Genomic DNA, 24,248 nt, shown 5'->3' with positions numbered 1-24,248 from the left:
TATAATGTCACTCCTTACTTTCAGTTAAAAAAAATTGTTTTTTTAATTTAATTTCTGAATATTTTTAAGTTAACACAGGTTTTGATTTTTGCTCACCGCACATGAATAATTAGAACGAAATTTTCATATCAAATTTACTTTTTTTTGGCTAAATGGTTTTCTCGAAAGTTGTTCAATTTTACTTACGAACGTTTTTATTAGTAATAAATATACGTAACTTACGAATTAACTTACGTAACGAACTTCTATATTCGTATATTTTATTACATATATTAGGGGGGTTCGCCCCCCCCTCCTAGTCAATACCTTGCTCTTTATGCTAAAGTTCGAATTTAGTTCCAATTCTTTAAAAATGGCTCCTTAATCACAAAGGCCGTTAATTAGAATAAATAGCTTTTATGAAAGTACTAAGAAAACTTTAGCGTAATGAGCGAGGTATTGACTAGGGGATGAAACCAATCATATACGTAATAATTTCTGTTCGTTTTAAGTTTTTATGTTGGTCCTTACTTTCAGTTGAAAAACTTGTTTTTTTTTTTAATTTAATTTCTAATCGTTTTTTTAAATATTGCTGGGAAATCCGGTACCCCCTTAATAGAAATGTCCCTTCCCCCCATGAAAACTTCCGCCATGGAAAGATCCTCCCATGTAATCCCCGACCCACCCCCCCCCCCCCCCCCAAAACGTCTGTATACTTCCCAATAACCATTACTATATGTAAACATTGGGCAAAGTTCATACCTTGCAGCCCTTCCCCTGGGGACTGTGGGGGATCCTCAAAGTCATCCTCAAAGACATAATTATCATATTTTTCAACCATGCTGAACAAAATGGATATCTCAAAATTTTGATCGGGTGACTTAGGGAAAAATGAGCGTGGGAGGGGGCCTAGTTGCCCTCCATTTTTTTGGTCACTTAAAAAGGGCACTAGAAATTTAAATCTCCGTACGAATGAGCCCTCCCACGATATTCTAGGACACCTGGGTCGATACGATCACCCCTGGGGAAAAAAAAAAACAAATAAACAGGCATCCGTGATTTTTCTTCTGACAAAAAATACAAAATTCCACATTTTTGTAGATAGGAGCTTGAAACTTCTACAATAGGGTTCTCTGATACGCTGAATCCGATGGTGTGATTTTCATTAAGGTTCTATGACTTAGAGGGTATTTTTCTCTTTTTTCGAAAATCAGGCAAATTTTCTCAGGCGCTTAATTTTTGATAGGTAGGACAAAACTTGATGAAACTTATATATTTGAAATCAGCATAAAAAGCCGATTCTTTTGATGTATTTATTAGTATCAAAATTCCATTTTTTAGAGTTTCGGTTACTATTGAGCCGGGTCACTCCTTACTTACAGTTCGTTACCACGAACTGCTTGAGAATATTACCTAAATAAGTGAAGCTATCCACTTGACCGATCAACTCGTTACCCAGTATAGCCTTTGCATCTTCACTTATTCCTAGTCTTAGCAACTTAGTCTTCTCAACATTAATTTTCAAATCTATTCTCCCACCCTGAACTCGCAAATAGCTTCTGTTGATTATTTTTGTTTTTCAGCTGTCAAAAGGTAGGTCTATCCCTAGACCTTCAAAACCTCGCAAGATCTATAAAAAATATATCTTAAAGGATCAATATCTTCCCGAATATCAGCAGTAATAATTTCGGTTCAGTGATGCCTGCCAATACTAATTTTCAGCAGTTTCTTTCAAAATAGCGTGCTGATCTTATTCTCTTTTAATTTCCCTTACCATGAGAAAAACAAGGATTTATTCACAAAACACATAATAAAGAAAAAGCTATTGCTGCCTCCCCTAAAAAGCAAAGCTTTTCCAAGGGGGAGGTAGAGAAAACAAAATTCCTAAAACAAAAAGAACACTTGGCCAACGACACCACTAATACCATCACACTAAACAACAAATATAAAAAAAATATCATTACTTTGTTTTTCCTCCGGGAACATTTTATCAACATAACCCCTACAATAAAAAAAAACTAATATTCTACAAAACCGCAGTTCCATAATGGATTTCTAAATATATGGAAATGTGTTTAGTAAATATATCCCCCCTCCTAAATAAAAAGTGTTGCTTTCGTTTCTTTACCACTTCATTAACACATCTATATTAGTAAATAAATATTAAAATCCATAAAACAATATCCATACCGGATTCCAGAAGCAAAAAGGGAGGAAGTGAATAGAGATAAAACGAATGCTAGAGTTCGAAGTTATAGAACTATCTAATTCGGAATATGCAGCACCGACAGTGTTGGTTCCTAAAAAGGACGGGTCAATGCGCTTTTGTGTCGATTATAGAAAACTAAACAATGTTTCAGAATCAGACGTATACCCTATACCAAGAATTGACGAAATTTTAGAATCGGTGGGGACTGCAAATTAATACCAATTTTAGATTTATGAAGAAGTTACCGGCAGATAAAACTACATCCAGAAGACAAGAAAAAACGGTGTTCGTCTTGCAATTAAGGTTATATCAATTTAAATACACGCCTTTTGTGGCAAAAGGAGCACCAGCAACTTTCCAACTTGCTAAAAGTAGATTATATTTCAAACCATTACCGTATACGAGATCATATTTAGATGATATAATAGTCTTTTCAAAATCATTTTATGAACATATTCTGCACCTAGAACAAGTCTTAAAAAGAATTAAGGATGCAAGATTAACACTAAATGTAGAAAAATGTAAATTGGTAAAAATGCAGACAAATTACCGTAATTGGGTCACGTAATTGGGAATGGATTCATTAAATCTCTAAAAATGAAAACGGAACAAGTTAAAAACGCAATGATTCTAGCTACAAAGAAAAAGTTCGGTCATTCTTATGGCTGGTAGGTTGTTATCAAAGGTTCATACCGAACTTTGCAACAATAACGAAGCCATTAACAGATTTAACGAAAAAGGGAGTCATAGACCTTATAAGACTGGGTAGAAATGAACAACAGGCGTTTGATACATTAAAAACGCCCTCTGTAGCGATAAAATACTACAGGACCCGAATTTCTCTTTACCTTTTGTTCTACAAACAGACAGCTCGGATTATGGACTGGGGGCAATGTTATCCCAGGAATTTTATCTCCAAAAAACTAACGAAGGCAGTAGTGAATTACAGAAAAATTGAAAAAGAATGCATAGCAACCGAATACGCGATTAAAAAACTTAACTATTACCTATATGAAAGAAAACTTACAATCGTAGCAGATCATAACTCATTGCGGTGGCTAAAAATAAGGAAACGTGATTACCGACACCTAGCAAGGTGGGCCTTATGCCTCCAAGAATACGACTTTGAAATAAAAATTAGACCAGGTAGAAAAAAAAAACTAGGACAGGTAGAGGAAATGGCAATGCGGATGGCATGTCCCGATTATAGAAAAAAAAGGGAGAATTACAGAATTTGGGGAGATAAAAGAGCATAGAGGGAGGAGAAGGTCTTGGATCTATTAGGAAAAATCAGAGATGGCCAGAAAATAGAATTGAATGGATTACAACAGGTTTCGGAAAAGTCAGGAGGTATTGAATTCCGGGTTGAATTGGAAAGGCTCATGAAGGAATCTGATACTGGTCCTATGGACTATAAGGGGTATTTGGCGTCTTCTGAGGAGGAGGAATTTCTTGGGAAGGATCTCCTGTGGGAAATGATGAAGGAAGGGCAGTTCCCACAACTCACAACCGTTGGGCTAGTCGTGCTCCCTTTCCCGAGGTGTGGCCTTTCCAAACTAGAGCCCTTGAGAGATACTCTCTCCCATTTCGAGTAAATACATGTCCCTTCAAAACCTTTGCCCAGTAGCCTCATTCACTATTCATACCCTGTATTGGAATCGACACTCATTTCCTACAAAACATGTTCTCTGAGCCATACTTCAAACTCTCATCTTCATTGAAATCGACATTCATGCTTTATACTATCATCCAAGTGGATGGGACCCAGAGAAAGCTTATCACATGTTTGGCTTGGATTTTTTTCAACAATTCCCTGTAGCCTACACCAACTGAATTTGCAAACTTTTGACTCTTGTGCCACGAGCAATTTTAAATTATGCTACGGGGCAATTCGTGTTTTAATTGAGACGTGGATTTGTTTTCATCGTTGGAGGTTAGGAGGCTAGATTAGCCAATCCCTCCTGAAGTATGCATCATCGCATATGCCAGAGCCAGATTCTCTGATTTTCTAAAATGTAAATTTGGGAGAGTGAGAGAACTTCTGATTTAATCATGGTAATAGGTTTTGATTATTGATGACCAAGAACCCATATGATTTTGGTGATTTCTTGGTTTTTTCCATTATGCAGGCGGGCTGGTGGATATATAAATTCCTCTTAGGCTATGCTTGAGTATTAATGGATTATATTAGCAAGATTGGGTTCCACAAGACGAAGGCTTTCCCTTCTTCAAAATCACAAACTTGATGTAGATGGCGATACAGCCAATAGCTTCGTTACGGTGAACAGAGGCATTGAAGGGTAATGGATCCTAATCTAAGCGGATAGTATGACAGTAGCCAACCTGTGGCCCCTAGTTTCCAGATTAATGTCCTTTTTTGTTGTTTCTTTTGTTAAGTTAAAATTATTCCATTTTTAGGACTCTTTGTTTCATCCCACCCCCTTTATTTTTAAATACTACGTATCTTTGGCTTTCCCTTTTTGCGAAATATTTTGGATAATTTCTCGGAGGCTGGCTAATTAGCCATGAGTAGAAGCGGCGTAGTTAAAATGAGTCATCCCGAACCAAAATGTATTTTTAAATGGCTAGACACAGTTGAAATTCGACTGCCATAAAAGAAAGGTTGGATTCATACATTGGGGATGACGCGTTGCCTGACGTCGCACCCACCGAGGTTTAGGATCGGTCAGTCTGCACGAGTTCTGCCTCGTTGTGTTTTTATTTTTGCCCTTTTGAAGCAAAGTTGATTTCATTTCGTTTTGTGATTCTGATTTGAAAAGAAGTAAGCGTATTCTGTCTACTTTTGGCTTCTTTTTGACTAGCCTAGAGTTTAATATAGGTTATTTCATTGACAAGAGCTTTGGTACAAGGAGAGGGTCCTGTATTATTTGAGATGTTTCCTGAGGGAAAATAAGAGTTTTATGAGAAAAATTTTGGGCTCGATATTATGGCCCCATACAGTGGTCATACATACCATAGAAAGTACAATTGTCGTATCCCTACTGGTTATAGCCATAGCCAGACCACAGCGCGAAAATCAGCAATGACAGAACTCGTAGAATCCTTGGCATGTCAGAGTTGATTGTGGCACTGTGGCGCCAGAGGACTTACATTAGTGGCTATAGGACTTACCCTGGCAGCCCATTAGATTACCAATATGGGTGGCAGATAAATCCACGAGAGACGGTAGCTTGCGATACCATACCCTATTACCATCAGTGGGAACAAATAGATTTCTTCAATTCTTGGAATCAAACGTCTTTACATTTGGTTGCTTTTGGCTAGGCATTGCGGAAACCTAAATGTTTGTTAGCTATTAATGTCAAAGGGTGCAAAAATAAATTATTTAAATTAAACTAGTCAGACAGCCTTAATGCTAGCTTTTTCTAAAAATGCTTATTAAGGAATCGCCGACGATACCATTTAGCATCTTAAAGGGCAAAATGTATTTACATTTTATTAGCCCATAGATTTGTTCGGAGAAAAAAGATTTTAGGCACTTTAAATTTCGAAGGGTCGCTTGAACCACGATCCAATAAATGCGGCTTTCTCCGAAGGGTGCACTTAGCAGCAGTATTTCAGGGAACAGGCCTCCTACGGATGATGGGGAGGCTTTCCCCAAATGTGTCCTGAAATGTGACAGTGATTGATTTTCTGTTTTCATTTTTGCATGGGTAATCATAGTTGGGCTTGAAATTCTAGCTCTTGCTAACCCTTACCAGCCATGCCCTTGCGTATAAAAGTTCGATAACTTGCATTTGAAAACAGAAAATTGTGTATTTGCTTCATACTCTTTCAAAAAGCAGGAGTTAGGCTCGATGAATTATGTTTTATAACACACACTTTTAATATATTTCGTTTATAACTAAAAAACGACGGAAATGCTATGTTCAAAAAAGTCCCACGAAAACTCTCAACAAAATGGCATGATTTTGTTCCGAGGCACGGACGAGGGATACACTCCATTTTGCCTCTCACGCACCACTAAGGTGACTAAAATTCCACAAACTCTTAAATTTAAGAACAATAAGTTTACACCTTATGAGTTAAATTTTGCGCAAATTGCTCCTGCTAATAGTACCTCGGATGGTTTCGCCACCGTTATTCCTCAAATGTACCTCCAAGTCCGAATAATGCAGTTAGCGTCAAGAATTGATCAATAAAATTCATGTATATGAATCTTTTGTCAACTTGCGATCTTCTCGTGATAAACTAGTTGTGAAAATTGGAGATTTGGCAGCTAAAGACTTCTGCAAATTTGTTTTTGTGGTTCTTTAAGGTAAAATAGATTGAAAAAAATACCATGGTCTCTTTAGAAGATTTGAACATGATGATGATTTACTGAAAATATTGCTCGATTTATGGGATAGCCCTACACTTAAATACACGCTTAAAAATGTATTGAAAATAGACCATGGATTTATATTTGGTGTCGAGTTCAACCCTATTCCGTGTTGCAGCCACAAGTACTGGTCTCCTGACCACATTCTAGCTACCTGCAAATATTCTAAAACGTACAAGATACTCGGGTCCTCATAAATTAACCAGGGACTTGCCCCGTAGCCCCCCCCCAAAAAAAAATCAAATTATGCTGGTGATCACGTATTTTATAAATTCAAATGTCCTAAGTTCGTGAAAATTTTGCGGAAACTAATATAAAATCTTCTAGTACATTCCCTTTAATTTTAATAGAACTAATGACAAAGACATATTCATTGACAGTCTACTGATCACTTTGATATAGTCCTACTGCAAGAACAATAGTTGACCGGTGCCAGCTTTAATTTTTTGCGGAGAAGTCCAGATCATGCCATATTTACCACGAATGTATGACGCACATGTGGGCGTCCTTCTGGCGTGTATCATCGAGTATTGATTCTGCCACTTTCCCCCGATGTGTTATAGCTTTGACAATCGTTATCTCACGATTGGGATTGATGATGTTGTTTTAATTACCGTTATCTGGCGCATAACAGGAAAAATGTGCTTTGGCATACTGCTTTTACTGAGACCTGTGTCAATCCGAATAAGTTAATCGCCGGGATCTGTGTGCGAAAGGATAGGACTGGTTACTAGTTTGTGATTTGAATTACGATATAAATGCAACGTCTCCATGATCCTAAACTCTCTTAAATAGTCTTCCCCTAAATTCAGGATTATAAAAAAAAAAGATCTGCCATATAAATACTGGTTCTCGCTCTAGCCTCGATTATTGTGTCTACTCAGCTGCTTTACTGTCGTCTAGTATTCATACTGACGAAGAAGAGGAGGACCATGACCACTTCCTCGTCTCTTTACAGGATTCTATTTCTGCTAATTTGGTGAACAGTTCTTCTGGTATAAATAATACCAAGTGATTAAAAATCGCGATAGTAATCATAGCATTTCCAATGAGGAATTAATATCAGTTTCATCTTCTACACCAGGATTGACACCACGGTCAGCTCCTAAAGTGCTACATTTGACAAAAATTGCGTGCTACACAGCAATTTTTGGTGCTGCAGTCAAAACATTGACTGTAATAGTCCTAAAATAGCAATTTCGTGCTACAGACGGCAACTCTGACCAACACCAGTTTTGAGAGCAAATATTGAGCAAAAAAAAAACCATCGTTTCGTAAAAAAAAAAGAACAGAACTAAACAAGTTGAAAAGCACACATTTATTCATTTATTTAATAGTCATCTGGCAGTAACAACTGCAATACAAATTATATATATACTCAAAGCACAATGTTGCCAAGTCTAAGAAAATAAAATAATTTTTTTATTTTGTGATTTAAAATAAATTCAACTGAATAATACGAACCAATGCACAGAAAAAGAACAGCATATATAATACAATCTCCTCTCTTATTTACAAAGAGAATATACTAATTTTAATTTATACCAATGACTAGTTAAGTATAAACTATAATTAAGAAGATAACTTAAAATAAAGGAAAGCTTGTTTTAAAAGGCTGTAGTTAAAAGTGTTTACTTAAATAACAGTTCTACGATTAATTCACACACTCCGAATCAATTTCAATGGTAAAGAAAGTCTACCGTTTTAAACAGAAAACCAGTTTCTACGAAATTATTTCAATTTGGATTATTAAGAACTTCGAAATGTTCTTATGCGGATAAGCACCATCTTTTTTAACATGCAATGTTTCTGGGAAACTATTCGAAGAGCGACAAGAGTGATTGAATATCAGCGTTTGCGAGACTCAAACTGTGACAAGCGTCCTGTTATTTTTTTCTCGAGGAAATGGTCAGCTGTAGCCTTTAAACATGGCCATGTTGTGATTGATGACCATGAATATCAAAGAAAACAAACATTGAAGCAATATAAAATCCCACACAAAAGCTTATTCTGCTTAACAAAACTAAATTTGATTTGGTAAAATTTTAAAATAAAGCTACAAAAAGAATAAACAACAAAATGTAAATAAATACATATCTGTCAAAGAAAGTTTCACAACTTTCCACAAAAAAAAATCGGATTTTCGGATGTTTCACAGAGAACTTAACCATTTTGCCGCTGAAAGTAAGACTTCTTCTCAAATTTTAGCGATATTTATTGTTTTACTAAATAATAAGGAAATACTTGAAAAATGGCATTGAAATTCTTTCTAGATTCTTTTCTTCAGTCGAAATTCATAAGAATGGAAGTCTCAGAGTTTATTAATCTTTCTTTTTTTTGAAACTATACACGCTCATTCAGCGAAATCTCCGCACTGCTCTTAAACTCATTCTAAGGAAGACACGATAAAGATTTTGATCGCTGCTTTTCAGAAATTCTATATTATTGTATTGACGTTATAATAAAATAATATCAGCTCAATTTTTTTCGGCCGTTAGAGATACCGAGAACGAATAAACGGGATAAGAGAATATCGCTCTCACGGAAAAGTGCTAATGTTTTGACACGGGTAAAACTAAATTTTCTGCTGCTAAGCGATAGAGGACCGCACAGAGTTTCTTATTGACGGTGGCGTCAATCCACAGAAAATTTTGAGGGGGAGGGGAATGTATTTTCCCAAATAGAGAACGGGTGGGCAAGTTTGTAATTTTTTTTATTAAAATAACCCCTTCTCCCACCCCAAAAAAAAGTATTTTTAAATGAAAATACCCTTCCCCTCCCCCAATAGACTCAACTGCTTAAACGAAAAGATAGTGTTGCTTTCAGGCCATAAATTACGTTCCTTTTAGCATTCATTCAACACTATTTTAAGAAGCATATTTGTTAAAAAAAATTAAGTTTCCTTTAAGTCTATTCAACTTCAAGAAAAGTTTCTAGGAGGGTATATTTGATGTCCCTATAGATCAGTCGAATGGTTTCGTTGTGACTTTGCAGGGGGGAGGGGTTATGAGCTCTATATTCTGAATGAAGGGGACAGTGTTAGTGAAATAAGAGTGAAACAGAGTGTTCTCTGTTTAAAGGCCTGGACATTACTGGGCAGTGAAATGAGGTTTTTGCATGTTTTTATTGCAATACATGTAATAAAAGTACCTTGGAACTAGGTTTTCTAAGTTTTTTAAAATGTCATTTCAAGTTTAAAGTTATTGCAAAGAGAAAGCTAACCATGAAACTGATGTGAAGGTCATTTCAAGGACATAAAAAGAGAGGGAATCAAGTTTTTAAGAGTTTTTAACTGTAAAAAGAAACATGGAATAAGGTTCCCAAGGTTTTTGGAAAGGTTATTTCAATGTTAAGGTCAGTTCAGAGGTTGTTTTAAACTTGAAATAAGTTTTTGCAGAAGACTGAAACAACATTGTTTCATCTAGTTAGATTAATTGATGTAAAATGTTGTTTCATTTCATCTCAACGTTGTTTCATTTTCAATAGATTAACAACAATGTTTCAAACAACGTTGGATGCAATAAAATTAAGCAGGAACATCCCCTTCTGTTTAATGGCCTTGACATATGTAATTTTTTCTTCCAGCAAATTAAGTAGAGTGCACATGTTAATAATTAGCTCTGTTCAGCCCCTAATTGAAAAATAAAGTGTAAAAACTACATTTTGCAACTGAATAACGATACTTTAATTTTTAGGAGCTTTTTTATATACTTGTAAATAATTTTAATATTTCAATAAATCTTATATTTTGAATGATTTTATATAAGAAACATTAAAAAAAAAATGTATACAACATATTTTTTTGATTAAAGAAACAAATGTACTATTTTATTATTATGTACTAAGTATAAATTGCCCCAGTCAGGGGCAATCTTCCTACTTCTAGTGAAGTAAAATATGCCTCTGAAAATCAAACCTGGGAATAAAAATCAACCCAAAAAATCTTTCCCAGTCTTTGCCTCATTATAACGTTCTTCTGTTAGTGGAAAACGATAACGTTTTGTAATCATTCTGATCGACACAAATTCACATGATAAAGAGTTGAGATGGAAAAAAACAACAACAAGATATAAAAGGAGATACACCACTCCACCAGAGGATATAAAAGGAGATATATCTGTATATACTTATATAGATACACCGCTAGTTGTTATGGAAAAACAGGGTAGAGTTTTAGTTAAGGTGCTTCCTACTATATCGGACAGTAGTTGAGTTCTGTGAATAAAAATTACAGGAATGAATCCAGGGCCTAAAATATACAATGGGAATGTATTACCAAGGTACTATCTCCAGTCTTACGTTAGTTCTAGGGCAGAGAAGAATACATACATGACAGGCCTGTGTCTACCGAAATTTTGAGGAAAAAACCCTTAATTTTGAGTTTTCAATCTCTTTTTCATTAGCTCCAGTTTTTTAATATAAAATAGTTTGTCCATTATTTTACTAGAATTTTAAGCCATATCAAGTTCTTTTCCTAAATTTAAAAAATAGATTTGCAAATGTTTAAAACCTTATAAATTAGGATTGAGCCAAGATATGAAGCTCGATATACTTTTTATTGCCTTTTGGAGGGGATAAAAGTAGAGGTAGGTACTTAAAAATTCCTCTCCAGGGATGTTTAAGGCTCAGGGTCCATTCCTGAGCTTCATTTACTTAACTTGACAACTTTTCAAGATCAACAGAAGACCCTAATCTAGAATTTTATACGTAAAAGGCTCCATGTGGTTCTAAGAGGAAAAAGTTTACTGAATATCTTCAAATCTGAGAATTGCATCCACCCTAAGAGAGAAAACTAGATCCAGAGTCGAAAAAATATCCTGTAGAAATATATTAGTTGGGAAAAACGGAAAAGCCCCACCAACCACTTTCGTGTTTCTTGAAAAGTTGGGCACAAAAAAAAGAAACACACAAGTTCCTCTATAAGTGAACTATATGGGAAGTAAAAGACACTACAGGATTATAATTAGCATAATAAGAGATTACAGGGACACTATAGAATGAGTGGAATTTGAGCAGAGCCACGGGGACTAGCCACTTTTATGTTTCTTGAAGAGGTTGAGCATAAACTTTAGCTTTATTCAATTTTGTTTTCTAATGTACATCAATTATTTGCCCCGTATGATGCTCTTTTTAGGCCAACCTAAAAAAAAAAAAAATTCTAAATGCCAAAACATCTGCCTTTTCAGAACATATTCGGAGAAAAATTTTGCTTTAAATAGCACCCTTCTAGAAAGCAAGCCAATAGAAAGACTTCGCTCTAAAAACGAGTCAAAAGAAAGATTACTTTTTTATAACTCCGTGGTAAAAAGTGCGCTAATTTCATTGGTTTACATATTTTTCGTATTTTCGTGAGCCAATCACACTTTATCTTGTTTTTAGAGACAAATATCCTCGCCTTTTAAAAACCTGATTGGTTTCAAAACCTTCCGCGTAAAATTTTGAAAAAAGAATCTATCGTTTTTCATTCACAAGGTTTTTAGTAGTTCTTTTGTTTTTCCGTGAATGATTTCAGTCAACTTAATTGTTTCCTAATAATTTTATCAAGGCCGTATCCAGGGGGGTGGGGTTACCAAGTTGGAACCCCCCCCCCCAAAAAAAAAATTAGTCGAAAAACCAGTCGAAAATTAGTAAACCCCCCCCCCCCCCCCGAACAAAAATCCTGGATCCGCTCTTGAATTTTATTACAAAAAAAAAATAAAAAAAGGAAAAAGTTTACATTGTTGAAAAGGTTTCAAACTATTACAGTTTAATCGTGGTTGCTGCGATAGCTGCAGCCTAGTAAAAGACGAACACGGCCCATAGTAACCAAAGAATAGCCAGAAACCCTTAAAAAGGGTGTAGGATCGAAAGAAAAGTGCACCATTGGAATTGCCATGGTCGAAAACTCTATAAAGGAAATTTACAGTTCCTTGGCTTGAACAACAAGGGAAATATATTGGTTTAAACAACAGGGGAAATCACTTTTCTTTGCATGGAAAGTATTTTTTTTTTCTCCGCTGCTAGTGGGGCATTGGAAAATCATATAGAGTAGTTTAAGGGCTTATTTTAAAGGAATTTACTGCAGCTTCTCGTTTTTCTAATTAACACAACACAAAAATAAAATTAGTTTTTGACAAAAAAAAACTGCATTTTCAAATACAAGATGATTGCAACCATTGCAGTAAAGATCACATACACAGGTTGGTTTTCATTCCAATTAAGAAAAAGCCATAGGCTTTTTCCTGTGTGTAATTATCTTCGAAAAATCTGTTGAAAAGGTTTCAAATTGTTAAAGTTTAATAACAATAAAAGGTGAGTCTAAACAAATTAGCCCATCTTTCCCCAAAAATTTTTAACGAGGATTTTGCCTAACTTAAACCCAGTCAAAATATTCGCTTATCATTAGCTTTTTTAGACTTTAATCATTAGACTTTTGGGAGATTATGTGAAGGATTAATGAAAATTAACTAATTAAAAAAATGAAGATGAAATATCAATTCAGTCAGGTAACGACGGGAGGGTGGGATATATATATATATATATATATATATATATATATATATATATATATATATATATATATATATATATATATATATATATATATATATATATATAACTATTTGTCGACTTCTATTCGGAAAATAGACTTAGGGTATGTTCCAAGCCCGATAAATATTAATCACTAGTAATTTAGGGGTAAAAGCCTTAAGGGGTGGGGGAGGGAGGTGTCGAATCAAGCATTATAGGCCCAAAACTCTTCAACTTTCCCAGAGGAGATAGTCTCCCATTCCTTTACAACCAGTGTTAGAAAATTTATCAAAAACATTATTTATTTTTTGAAAAGCATTACGTTACAATTATAGCTAAGATAACTTTGGTGCACAAAGAAGAATGCACGAAAAGGAACCCCTCACACTCCCTCAAGGCATACAAAAAAGTTTGACATAAACAGAGTAGTTTTTTTTTTATTATACCCGAACCCAACTTTTGGTAATCATAGTTATGACTCATTTACGAGATAGTCTCCCATAGAATCAAAGGTCAGAGTCTTTATAGCTTCATACGTATTCTGTTTGACTTCAAAACGGTTTTTTCATCAGAATTAGAGAGAAATAAATTCTTAGATGTCCAATACACCAAAGAAACTTTTTTTCACAGCTTCACTACGCTTGTTGACTCTCTTTTAAGCCAACTATGAGGACCACCAAAAGGGCCATCAAGTTTAGCATTAAATCTTTAGTACAGAAGCGAAAAATGAAAATGGCAAGAAACTGGCTGGAAAATCCTATATTAACCCCATTTTGTTTCCAAGCGGAGTTTACAAACACCATACCTTTACATCTTTTCTAATTTCCAAAAATATTCTGTTAAATCTTCCCTCTGACTGCTGAATCATAAAGATTACTCTAGAAAGTTAAACATGGCTCAAATCAATAAATTAAGAACAGGATTTGTTATTTGCGTTGTTTCAAATTAGCCAGCCTTTTTTAGAAGAAGTTAATGCCGTCTGACCATGGAATCGAAAATTCTGGAAAAACTTGACGAAAACTTGGTATACTATTCTATCCCGGATAATTACTCTTCTAGTAGAAGATGTACTACAAATGTAAACATTCTTGCGGATATATCTCTGCAACAGCATTTCATATACGCGCGAGAATACTGATTTAAACGTTTTTTGTTTAAACCTTTATGAGCTAATGCAATTGTGCAATCAATCTTTCTAAAAAAAAATTAGTAGACGGGGATCCTCCAGGAACTTCGACAAAAAATTTGTGACAATTTCTGCCACCTTTTTTTCGTATGAACAAAAATATAATATCATCCTTAAACAGACAAATTCACCCAAATTGTATCTCAAATATCTAAAACTTCAGTAACAGGAAGGTAACAATTTGAACCCTGGAGATAATGTTTAAATAGCAAGAAAAATTATATGTATTTTGACAACTTGAATATTCATCTAGAAGCAGTACTGAACATTTTATTACAAACAACCAATTTCTTTGCAATGTACACATCCAATCAATAAAATATATTTGCTATGATAGATATATTAATATACATTTTAATTAAACTTCGTTAGGGGAGCAGTAACTACATTAAAGCAAGGTTCTGAGAGGATTCGCTTCGGCAGCAGGATCCTGAGCCGCGCAATATTTTTTTTTTTTTCACTTCAGTTTTAGATCAGAACAATTAAAAAAAAAGAAAAAAAACGGATAAAAGCTTCATGCATATCTTTACCGTTATGCCTAAAGGTCGTATCTAATATTTTCACGGTATTTCCTGTTGCTAAGCTCTTCTCAAAGCGGGGATCAGCAGGAAAGCGTAGATGTGGAGAATTAAAGTGTGGTCTAATATACATTTCCCTGCTAATCCGTCCTATGGAACAGCTTACCAAACGGCTTTAGGCAATCATTTTAGAAGTTTGAAAAGGTCAGATACGCCCTTTAGGCGTGACAGTGAAGATACACACTTATAAAAATATGTTTATTATACTCTTTTTTAGATATGCATCCAAAAGAGTGTCCATTTTTAAGAAATCTCCAGGAAATATTGAAGAACATTTTCCCTTCATTCAGACATAAGAGCTGTAATGAGTTAGCTTGCAAACTACTATTTTGTGACTAATTCCAGCTAAAACTAAAAAGAAGAACGTAATATTTTAATTCGCACATTGTGGAATAGAAAAAATTCACAGAAAAATTAAAAAATCCTTCTCCTAAAAAGTATCTAGCGAATAGTTTTTAGTCAGGCCCATACACACAACAAGGTCATTTGGTTAGTTTCCCTTAATAAAAAGTACCATCTTCAGTCAGAACTTAGTTTAAAAGACATAAAAATTATAATTCAGCACCTATCTAATAGATAGAGCCGTTAGGAGCAGACGTTTGAAAAAATAACTATGGATAAAATATAATACATGTGAAATTGCAAATAAGCAGTCGAAAGCTTGATAAACGAATAGTTTGCATACATATATACCCCCCCCCCCTAAAAGGTCTAATTTAAAATTGATGGAGCCTGAAACCTATCCTTTCTATTTTTGCTTTCAATCTGAATATATACAATAGTGATTACAAAGAAAATAACACAAAACAGACTAAGTGACGTATGCCACAACAGAGAGGAAAATAAATCTCACTATCTATGATTTAAAAATGAAGCTAGGGTAGTGTTTGGATTTGCCAGACTTAACATACTCCCAGAAACACTTGCCTCGTCATCATGGAAGTATTCCCTTGACGGCTCAGCTATTGACAACGCGCTGAAAAGAAAAACGGAAATAAAGGAACAGCGGTCAACCAACAGTAATATAGGATGAGCTGAGGAACTAATTATAAATGGATGGGGCTCTGTTAATGCTAAATACTGACAAAGCCATGATAAGTCATTGACAAAGTTATAAAAGTACTGATAAAGTCATGTTTTAATAAAACTATTAATTCCATTATTGCATATTAAAAGGTCTTTTATATCGTTTGAATTTAATTAGCTAATGAAAATTTAAAAAGGAAAATCAAAATTGAAAAAAAAAATAAACAGAAAGAAATACTAATACTACTACTAATACTACTAACTAACTGCAGCACCAATCAACCTGAGGCCAACATAGCTACGCATGCTCCTCCTCCATCCCAGTCTATTCAAAGCCCCCCTCTTTACACTCTCCCAAGGTGTAAAGAGGGTACAAAGAGAGTAAGACGTACAAGATAAAAAAAAATTGAAACAACTAAACTGAAAAATGGTTGAGGGACTGTGAGAATTAACCACAAATAATATGTCTATATTAGGCCAAAGAGTATGGACGACACATAAGAGTAAAAACTATCGCTAGTGTCAAAAGAGAAAATCACAAACGCCATCTAAATTTAGCCGTTTCTTGGTACTTTTTTCAATTTTCGTCGTATTTGTGTTTTTTTTTTTCTCTGAAACTTAAATCAGACATTACTGTACTAGATTTTGCCGATTATATTAGTACCATTAATTTTGTATTTTTATTATTATATTGAAAAATACATAAAATCACCAAAGAATAGATGGTGTTGGTGTTTTTTTTTACACTAGAACCAGTTTCCACTTTTGTAAGTTACACATACTCTTATCAAAAGGAGAAATCAATTTAAAAAGAAAAGCGCAACGGACAGGTTGGTTTTTGCTTTCTTTCTTTGGTTTGACTTTCTTTGCTTACTTTGTTTTCTAAAAAAAACAATAACACAAACACTCTGCAAGTTAGCTATTGACAAACCACTGATAAATTAAAAAAAAAACAAAAAAAAAAAAAAACGGAAATTAAGTTTCACCACAAAATTGCACAAAAAGTATTTTTTAGTCTATTTTTGATAAAAGTATACCCTTGCTTTGCGTAACGTCACGATATACACCCATACAAATAAGCTATAAAATGATGAGCAAAATGAAAGAAGTTAGGGGGGTACGTACAAAGTGATTGTACGTACAGAGTACGTACGGCGCAATGTTGCGGGAGGGAGGATTACATAAAAAGGTGACAACAGGCAAATGACGCCACAAATGAAAGTAAATTTTTTGATTCTCTGATTATTATGATAGCTATGAAACAGACACACCTTCGGAATCAGAATTTTATCCTGAATTCAAATATAATATTCAGTTCTTTCGCAAATTTATCCCCCCCCCCCCTAACGGTGAAATATATACCCAGAATTGCATATATGCAAAGAATTTCCCATCGTTTTGATAAGACGTTAAATCAATTTAAAGAAAAGAGTGACGTATAGAAAAACCAGTGCATACATACAATTAAGGGTATATCTTTAACTATTCGGGGGGATGGGGGTGTTAAAATAAACTTGAGACAGAAATAAATGTTAGATCTGCAGGAAATTTTTATTCTAAAGGTATATCTGTTTCTTAGCTTTGTCAGTGATCAATACATAAAAAAAATCCAAAAAAGATTAAAAAAAAAAAAAAAAATGGCGGAATAAACATACAAAGCCTTAGCATTTAATCATGTTTAAATAGCTCTAAAAATTTTTCTAAAAAGGGGGCAAATTCTTTAGATGGATTAAATTCTTTAAAGGAGGCAAACATACAAAAATACATAAAGCAATAAGCAGCATAAAGTATTAACGTTCATATTTGCAAAATAAGAATAAAGATGCAGGTGACAAATATTTTGCCGATATAATCAACAAGGTGTTTACAGCAACCTGGCCTTGGATGCTTTTCACGTCAACAGATTATAATTAATGATTGAAAGGCGGGACTTCGTGAAATCGGTTGTAATTAATTATAAACTTATGTTCAATTAAGGAATGGGAAAAAAAGAGAAGCGATAATAATGAATCAATAATAATGAAGTTGTATAAACAGGAGATATTGGAGAAGGAAGATATTGAAGTAAAAAAGGAAGGGGTAATACCTGGTATTGCATTATAACCTGAATAAGACTATCCCTTAAATAGAATTAAACAAAAAAAACAAGTTTTTTAACTAAAAGTAAGAAGCAACATTAAAACGAAGAGAAACTATTCCGTATATGAAAGGAGCTGTCCCCTCCTCACCACCTCGCTCTTTACGCTAAAGTTAGACTCTTTCTCAAAAATTTATTTTTTAAAACGATAAAAATTTTTGCGTAAAGAGCAAGGCGTTGAGGAGGGGACAGCCCCTTTCATATACGGAATAATTTCTGTTCGTTTTATGTTTTAATGTTACTCCTTTCTTCCAGTTAAAAAAAACTTTTTTATTTAATTTAATTTTTGGACGTTTTTGAATTAAGGCAGGTTTGATTTTGGCTCACCGTACATGAAGAATTAAAACAAAACTTGCATATTAATTTTAATTTATTTGGTTAAATGGCTTTCTCGAAACTTGTTGAATTTTATTTACGAACGTTTTTATTAGTAATAAATATACGTAACTTACGAATTAACTTACCTAACGAACTTCTATATTCATATATTTTTAATACGTATATTAGGGAATTCGCCCCCTAGTAAATACCTCGCTCTTTACGCTAAAGTTCAAATTTTGTTCCAATTCTTTAAAAATGACCCCTTAGTCACAAAGGCCGCTAATTCGAATAAATAGCTCTTATGAAAGTACTAAAAAAAATCTTTGGCTTAAAGAGCGAGGTATTGACTAGGGGGCGAACCCAATCATATACGTAATAATTTCTGTTCATTTTAAGTTTTGACGTTGCTCCTTACTTTCAGTTGAAAAACTTGTTGTTTTTTTATTTAATTTCTGATTATTTTTTAAAATAATGCTGGGAAAACCGGGGCCCCCTTCATAGCAATGTTCCTTCCCCCATGAAAACTTCTTCCATGGAAAGATCCTCCCACATACCCCCCCCCCCACTGACAGAAAAAATCCCCCCTGAAAACGTCTGTATACTTCCCGATAGCCAAAACTATATGTAAACATTGGGTAAAGTTCATAAATTTCAGCCCTCCCCCCGGGTACTTTGGGGGATTAAGTCATTCTAAAAGACATAGTTATTATATTTTCAACCATGCTGAACAAAAGGGCTATCTCAAAGTTTTGATCGGGTGATTTTGGGGAAAAAATGAGCGTGGGAGGGGGCCTAGTTGCCCTCCATTTGTTTTGGTCACTTAAAAAGCGCACTAGAACTTTTAATTTCCGTTCGAATGAGCCCTATCACGATATCCTAGGACCACTGGGTCAATACGATCACCCCTGAAAACAAAAAAAAACAAAAAAAAAACACGCATTTGTGATCTTTTTTCTGGCAAAAAATACAAAATTCCACATTTTTGCAGATAGGAGTTTGAGACCTTTACATTAGGGTTCTCTGATACACTGAATCTGATAGTGTGATTTTCATTAAGGTTATATAACTTTTAGGGGGTATTTCCCCCTTTGTTCGAAAATCAGGCAAAATTTCTCAAGCGTGTAAACTTTTTATGGGTAAAACTAAACTTGAGAAAACTTATATATTTGAAATCAGCATTAAAATCTGATTCTTTTGATGTATCTATTGGTATCAACACGCCTTTTTTAGAGTTTCGGTTACTAATAAGCAGGGTTGCTCCTTACTTACAGTCCATTACCACGAACTGTCTGATTTTATATTTTAAGAATATTATTGAACTTATTTTTTTACTCGTTTATTCATAATTGTATTTGTATTTTCTTTACTTATATTATAGAGCATCTTCTTGCTTGAGTTGTATTATTTTCTAAATTTTGTTTTTTCTGTTTCGTTTGGTATTTATTGTACACTTATTAATCATGATTTGGCCTACATTTAGCACAAGTACTCTGCTGACTTGGGCTGTTCTTAATTGATGATTGGCAATCATGTAAGATACTATTTTCACTTTTTAGATCTTCCTTCCACCCTTATATTGATAGCTTTTCTTGAGTCTATTTTTTTTGCTCAGTTCATTTTGTCACATCTTGGAACTCAACTTCTAATTCACGGTATACATTTTCTATATAATTGGCAATTGTCCATAAGTCCCTCTTAATCACTAAACTTCAGCTTTGAAAGCAAACACGTAACGCTATACAGTAGGCATCTCAAGCCTAAAGCCGACTATTTCTCTAAGCTGTATATCAAAAGGTAACAAATTTTATACATAGTTTTGATAAGTCTTCCCTGTTTTTGTCTCGCAACTAGGGTATCAATTTACAATTTTTAATAAAGATTTCCTTCAAGAGAGGTTAAATTAGGAGACGTCAAATTTCGTGTTCGGAGGAAGGTGTCAATAGATTTCTTTTTCAGTCCTCATAAAAGAGGTGGACACCACGGTTCTATTTCCTTTTGAAAAATGAACTCTCACGCCCTTATTTCCACAAGGTATTAATTAATATCTCAAATATTTTGCAATAGCTAGAAATAGTGAAAATACGAGCGAGGCCATCCTTTGTGACTGTCTCGTCACGGGTTCAATCATCTTTTAGCTTAATAAATTTAACAATAATCGTACCTGAAACCTAGTCTAACCGACTCATCATCAAATTTTTCCAGCTCACGAGCCTGATTTTCATGCAATTGCCTGATTCTTTCAGTTCTTTCTCTCACAAACTCTCTTGTCTCTTCCTCCATCTAAAAAAAAAAAAATACATATGTACTAATTGTTCTTTCAGTTCAATTCATTATTCTTTCAGTTCTTTCTATCACAAACTCTCTTGTCTCTTCCTCCATCTAAATAAAAAACATATGTACAAATTGTTCTTTCATTTCTTTCAGTTAAGTTCATTATTCTTTCAGTTCTTTCTCTCACAAGCTCTCTTGTCTCTTCCTCCATCTAAAACAAAAAAAAATACATATGTATGAATTATTCTTTCAGTTCAGTTCGTTATTCTTTCAGTTCTTTCTCTCACAAACTCTCTTGTCTCTTCCTCCATCTATATAATAATATATATAAAAAAAAAAAAAAAAAAAAAAAAACATATGTACTAATTATTCTTTCAGTTCAGTTCATCATTCTTTCAGTTCTTTCTCTCACAGACTCTCTTGTCTCTTCCTCCATCTAAAAAAAAATACATATGCACTAATCATTCTTTCAGTTCTTTCAGTTCAGTACATTATTCTTTCAGTTCTTTCTCTCACAAACTCTCTTGTCTCTTCCTCCGTCTCAAAAAAAAAAAAAAAAAAAAAAAAAAAAAAAAAAAAAAAAAACACATGTACTAATTATTAATGTACATTAACGGACACTGACAGGGGTGATTCGATTTAAAAATTTAGACCATTCATCGCGTGAGCTCTTATGCACGTAGAAATCACAGCCATATCATTTTTTCTCTGGCAAATGAGCTCGATACTTCCGCCATCTACGAATTTCACCAAAAGAAGATTATAGTGCGTTAGAACATCCCTTGTCCTACGTATCCGCTCAATATCAAGTTCCCTAAGGGTAATCTGTAAAAGATAACAAAAAATACTTATCCGACAACTTGTCAGCTGAAAGGCTACAGGCAGCTAGGCGAATAACAACATCAATCACATGTACTTCACTACAAGCAGGGCTTATTTACAAACCCCTGAAGGTGTGTCATATTTCACAATTACTGTCTTTTTTTTATCTCTGCATATAATTTCACATATTCTTTCCATTTTTGGAAAAAATGAAATTTTTGTTGATATATGACGTCACTTATCCTCAGTAATCCTGAGGTGTAACTTATCCGACAACTAATCCAGAACGATTCAAGTAGTAATCTTACCAACCTCTGACGTCATTTACGCCTCGAAAAACACTAAGTTAATTTCCCTATAAATTTCCCAAAATCAACGTTTGTAAATACAAGAACGTTGATATGAAATACAAATTGTTAATTTGTGTTTACAATATTTTCGATTTTTTTTATACCCCCCGCCCCTCCCGAAAAAAAAACCTGGATACGCCCTTAGATGTAAAACATCTAACATAATATATATTAACTATCTTTGTCAAAAACAATATTTTATTATATTTGTTACTTACAAAAAACATGTGGATATTAAAATTATTTTTCAAATGAGCCCTTAAAAAGCTGTCTATGATGTTCCAATACCCCACTAGTGACAAAGAAAAAACAAGAGAAAAAAAAGGATACACGTCAATACTTCCCTTGCAAAAAGGTGATTCCCTTTTTGTTCAAGATGGGAGACTGTAACTCTCCTTTATGGGGTTTTCAGCTATGGAGATTCCAATCGTACAGTTTTAATTTCGATCTATAAACCATTTTCATGGAATTCTAGGCTAATTTCCAAATTCCCATAGTTTTGTTTTCGCAATAAACTTTTACCACTAAGATTAATCGAAATAATAGTTATAATTCCTAAATCAACTTAAAATGGAGATTCTTCCTTACTTGACAGTTCTTTTTTTTCAAAACTTGTTTTAAATTTTCGGTTACTATGGGCTAGAGTTCGTTTTTTACTAGGTTGCGGTGGATCTGATAAGAGATAACACCATATAGCATAATTCATAACAGATATAAGAAATAAAGGGCAACGAGATTACAACTCTAGGGCAATATAGGGCAACAACGAGATTACAACTCTAGCATACCTGGCGTTCCAGCAACTCTCGTCGCGTAGCAACTCTCTCTTCAAGCTCCGCTCTTTCTCGATTCCTAAGAGACTCAGCGAGTATCTTGCTTTTTGATTGGTAAGCCATCAGCATTTCCAACTCTCGCTGGAGACGGTTTCTCAGTTTAGCAGCTTCATCTTCTTGACTCTCATCAAGACGTACCTAGAATACAAATGATAGATTTACGTATAAACAAGAATAAACTTAACGTATAAATAAACTTTTATGTATAAATAAACTTAAAATTGAGTGACAACTATGTGACATCAAAAGGGTAGAGTGTTATTTCTTGGTCAGAATTACTGTTAACAAAAAAAAAGTCAATTGGCAAATCGCCCAAAAACTAATAAAGACGCTAAGCCAACAAAGTAGCATGTTGTAGATAGACACGAAGGCACACAGCTCGGTTAAATTATCTTAATTAATTTCACTTGAATACTGATTCAGTTCCGCTCATGCGACACTTGCAGCCCCTCCTTCAGATATGTGGGGCGTCTTCGATTGTTTCAGACAGTTTCCTTTACGGTTCTGTAACATCAGTCTTGAGGCGTGGAAAGGACCCTAATGCCTGCAATTCATACCGAGTTATAACCGTAGCATGTACAATTAGTAAAGTTTTCGAGTATGTCCTTATACCTTAGCTAACCCTTATTGCGAAAAGTGGTGAAAATCAGTTTGGTTTCCAGCGGGGCACTGGCTGCGATCATACTCATAGGGCACTGGCAAAAATTTAGTGAGATTCATCTGTATACACTAGACCTTTCAAAGGCTTTAGACAGTGTTGTTCATACTCAATCTTTATTTCTCTTAATTCTAAATGAGTAAATTTTCCAGTTTTTTTTTTTTTAGGTATTGGTATGAACATACGTATTTGTGGCTTAAATTAAACCCAGTGGAATGTATTTCTGTTCGATGCGGCAGGCGCCAAGGAAGAATCTTATCACCACATATTTTCAAGATGTGGAGTCTCCACTTTAGCCTTGATTCGGTCAACCCATTACTATGGAATGTCTGATATTTCATGTTTAACTTACGCTGATGACATTTTATTGATTAGCCGATCAAAATCTTCGTTGTCTAAAATGGCTGGTACCTTTCGTGGTTCACTTAGTAAAATTGATTTAACTTTAAATACAGACAAATACGATTATTCATGTTTTAACTCCCGCGCATCGTCATTCCCACTTAAAAGTCCTGATTTCACTATTCCTATTGTTTATTTCTTTGAAATGGTTTGGTATATCCGAACGCTCCACCATTATGAGTATGCGTAATAAGCTTGTAGATGATTCTAGAAAAAAGATTCCGGTTGGAAATTCTAATTATAGCAAACAGGGGAACATTTAAAGGGAAAGCTTTATGTAAGTTATGTTCAACTTTTTGTGATCATGCTGTGCTTTTTCCAGTTGGTGTTTTTAGTCTGCTAAGATGCCAGGATGTTAGGCGCCTGCGCTCGTATTACTTTCGATATCTTAATTTCCTTCTTTATTTGCCTTCACGTACTTGGAACCAAAAACTCATTCATAATTATAGCGCATGCGCTATAATTATGAAAAAAACATAACCAATTTCTTTTTTGGTTATGTTGTTATTATAGCGCATGCGCTATAATGTGACAAATAAGCTTGAGTTACTTCACATTAAGTTGCTAAAGATAGCCATTGGCTCGGGCCACAGATAGAAAGGCTCGGGCCGCACCACGGGCTCA

The 24,248-nt window shown here is 34.4% G+C and overlaps 1 protein-coding gene across 2 annotated transcripts in view; it reads right to left on the bottom strand.

Annotated features, from left to right (window-relative positions):
• Positions 1-7,839: 7,839 nt before the first annotated feature.
• Positions 7,840-24,248, bottom strand: part of Tao (Serine/threonine-protein kinase Tao) — a 92,509-nt gene continuing 76,100 nt past the window's right edge. Inside the window, exons 14-17 of one of the 2 annotated variants that reach the window (XM_089086530.1) lie at positions 22,520-22,702; positions 20,450-20,568; positions 15,732-15,780; positions 7,840-11,670 (exon numbers count right to left, since the gene is read on the bottom strand). In XM_089086530.1, coding sequence (XP_088942656.1) covers positions 11,632-11,670; positions 15,732-15,780; positions 20,450-20,568; positions 22,520-22,702 — 390 coding nt within the window. In that variant the 3' untranslated portion in view covers positions 7,840-11,631. Of the gene's footprint in view, positions 11,671-12,187; positions 15,781-20,449; positions 20,569-22,519; positions 22,703-24,248 lie in introns of those variants that run through there. The other variant, XM_089086529.1, reaches the window with a different exon arrangement.

This window comes from Artemia sp. Qi Xiang Cuo, chromosome 3 (assembly GCF_049724085.1).
Source record: "Artemia sp. Qi Xiang Cuo chromosome 3, ASM4972408v1, whole genome shotgun sequence".
NCBI classification, from domain to species: Eukaryota; Metazoa; Arthropoda; class Branchiopoda; order Anostraca; family Artemiidae; genus Artemia; species Artemia sp. Qi Xiang Cuo.
This window is presented reverse-complemented; position numbering and strand designations above follow the sequence as displayed.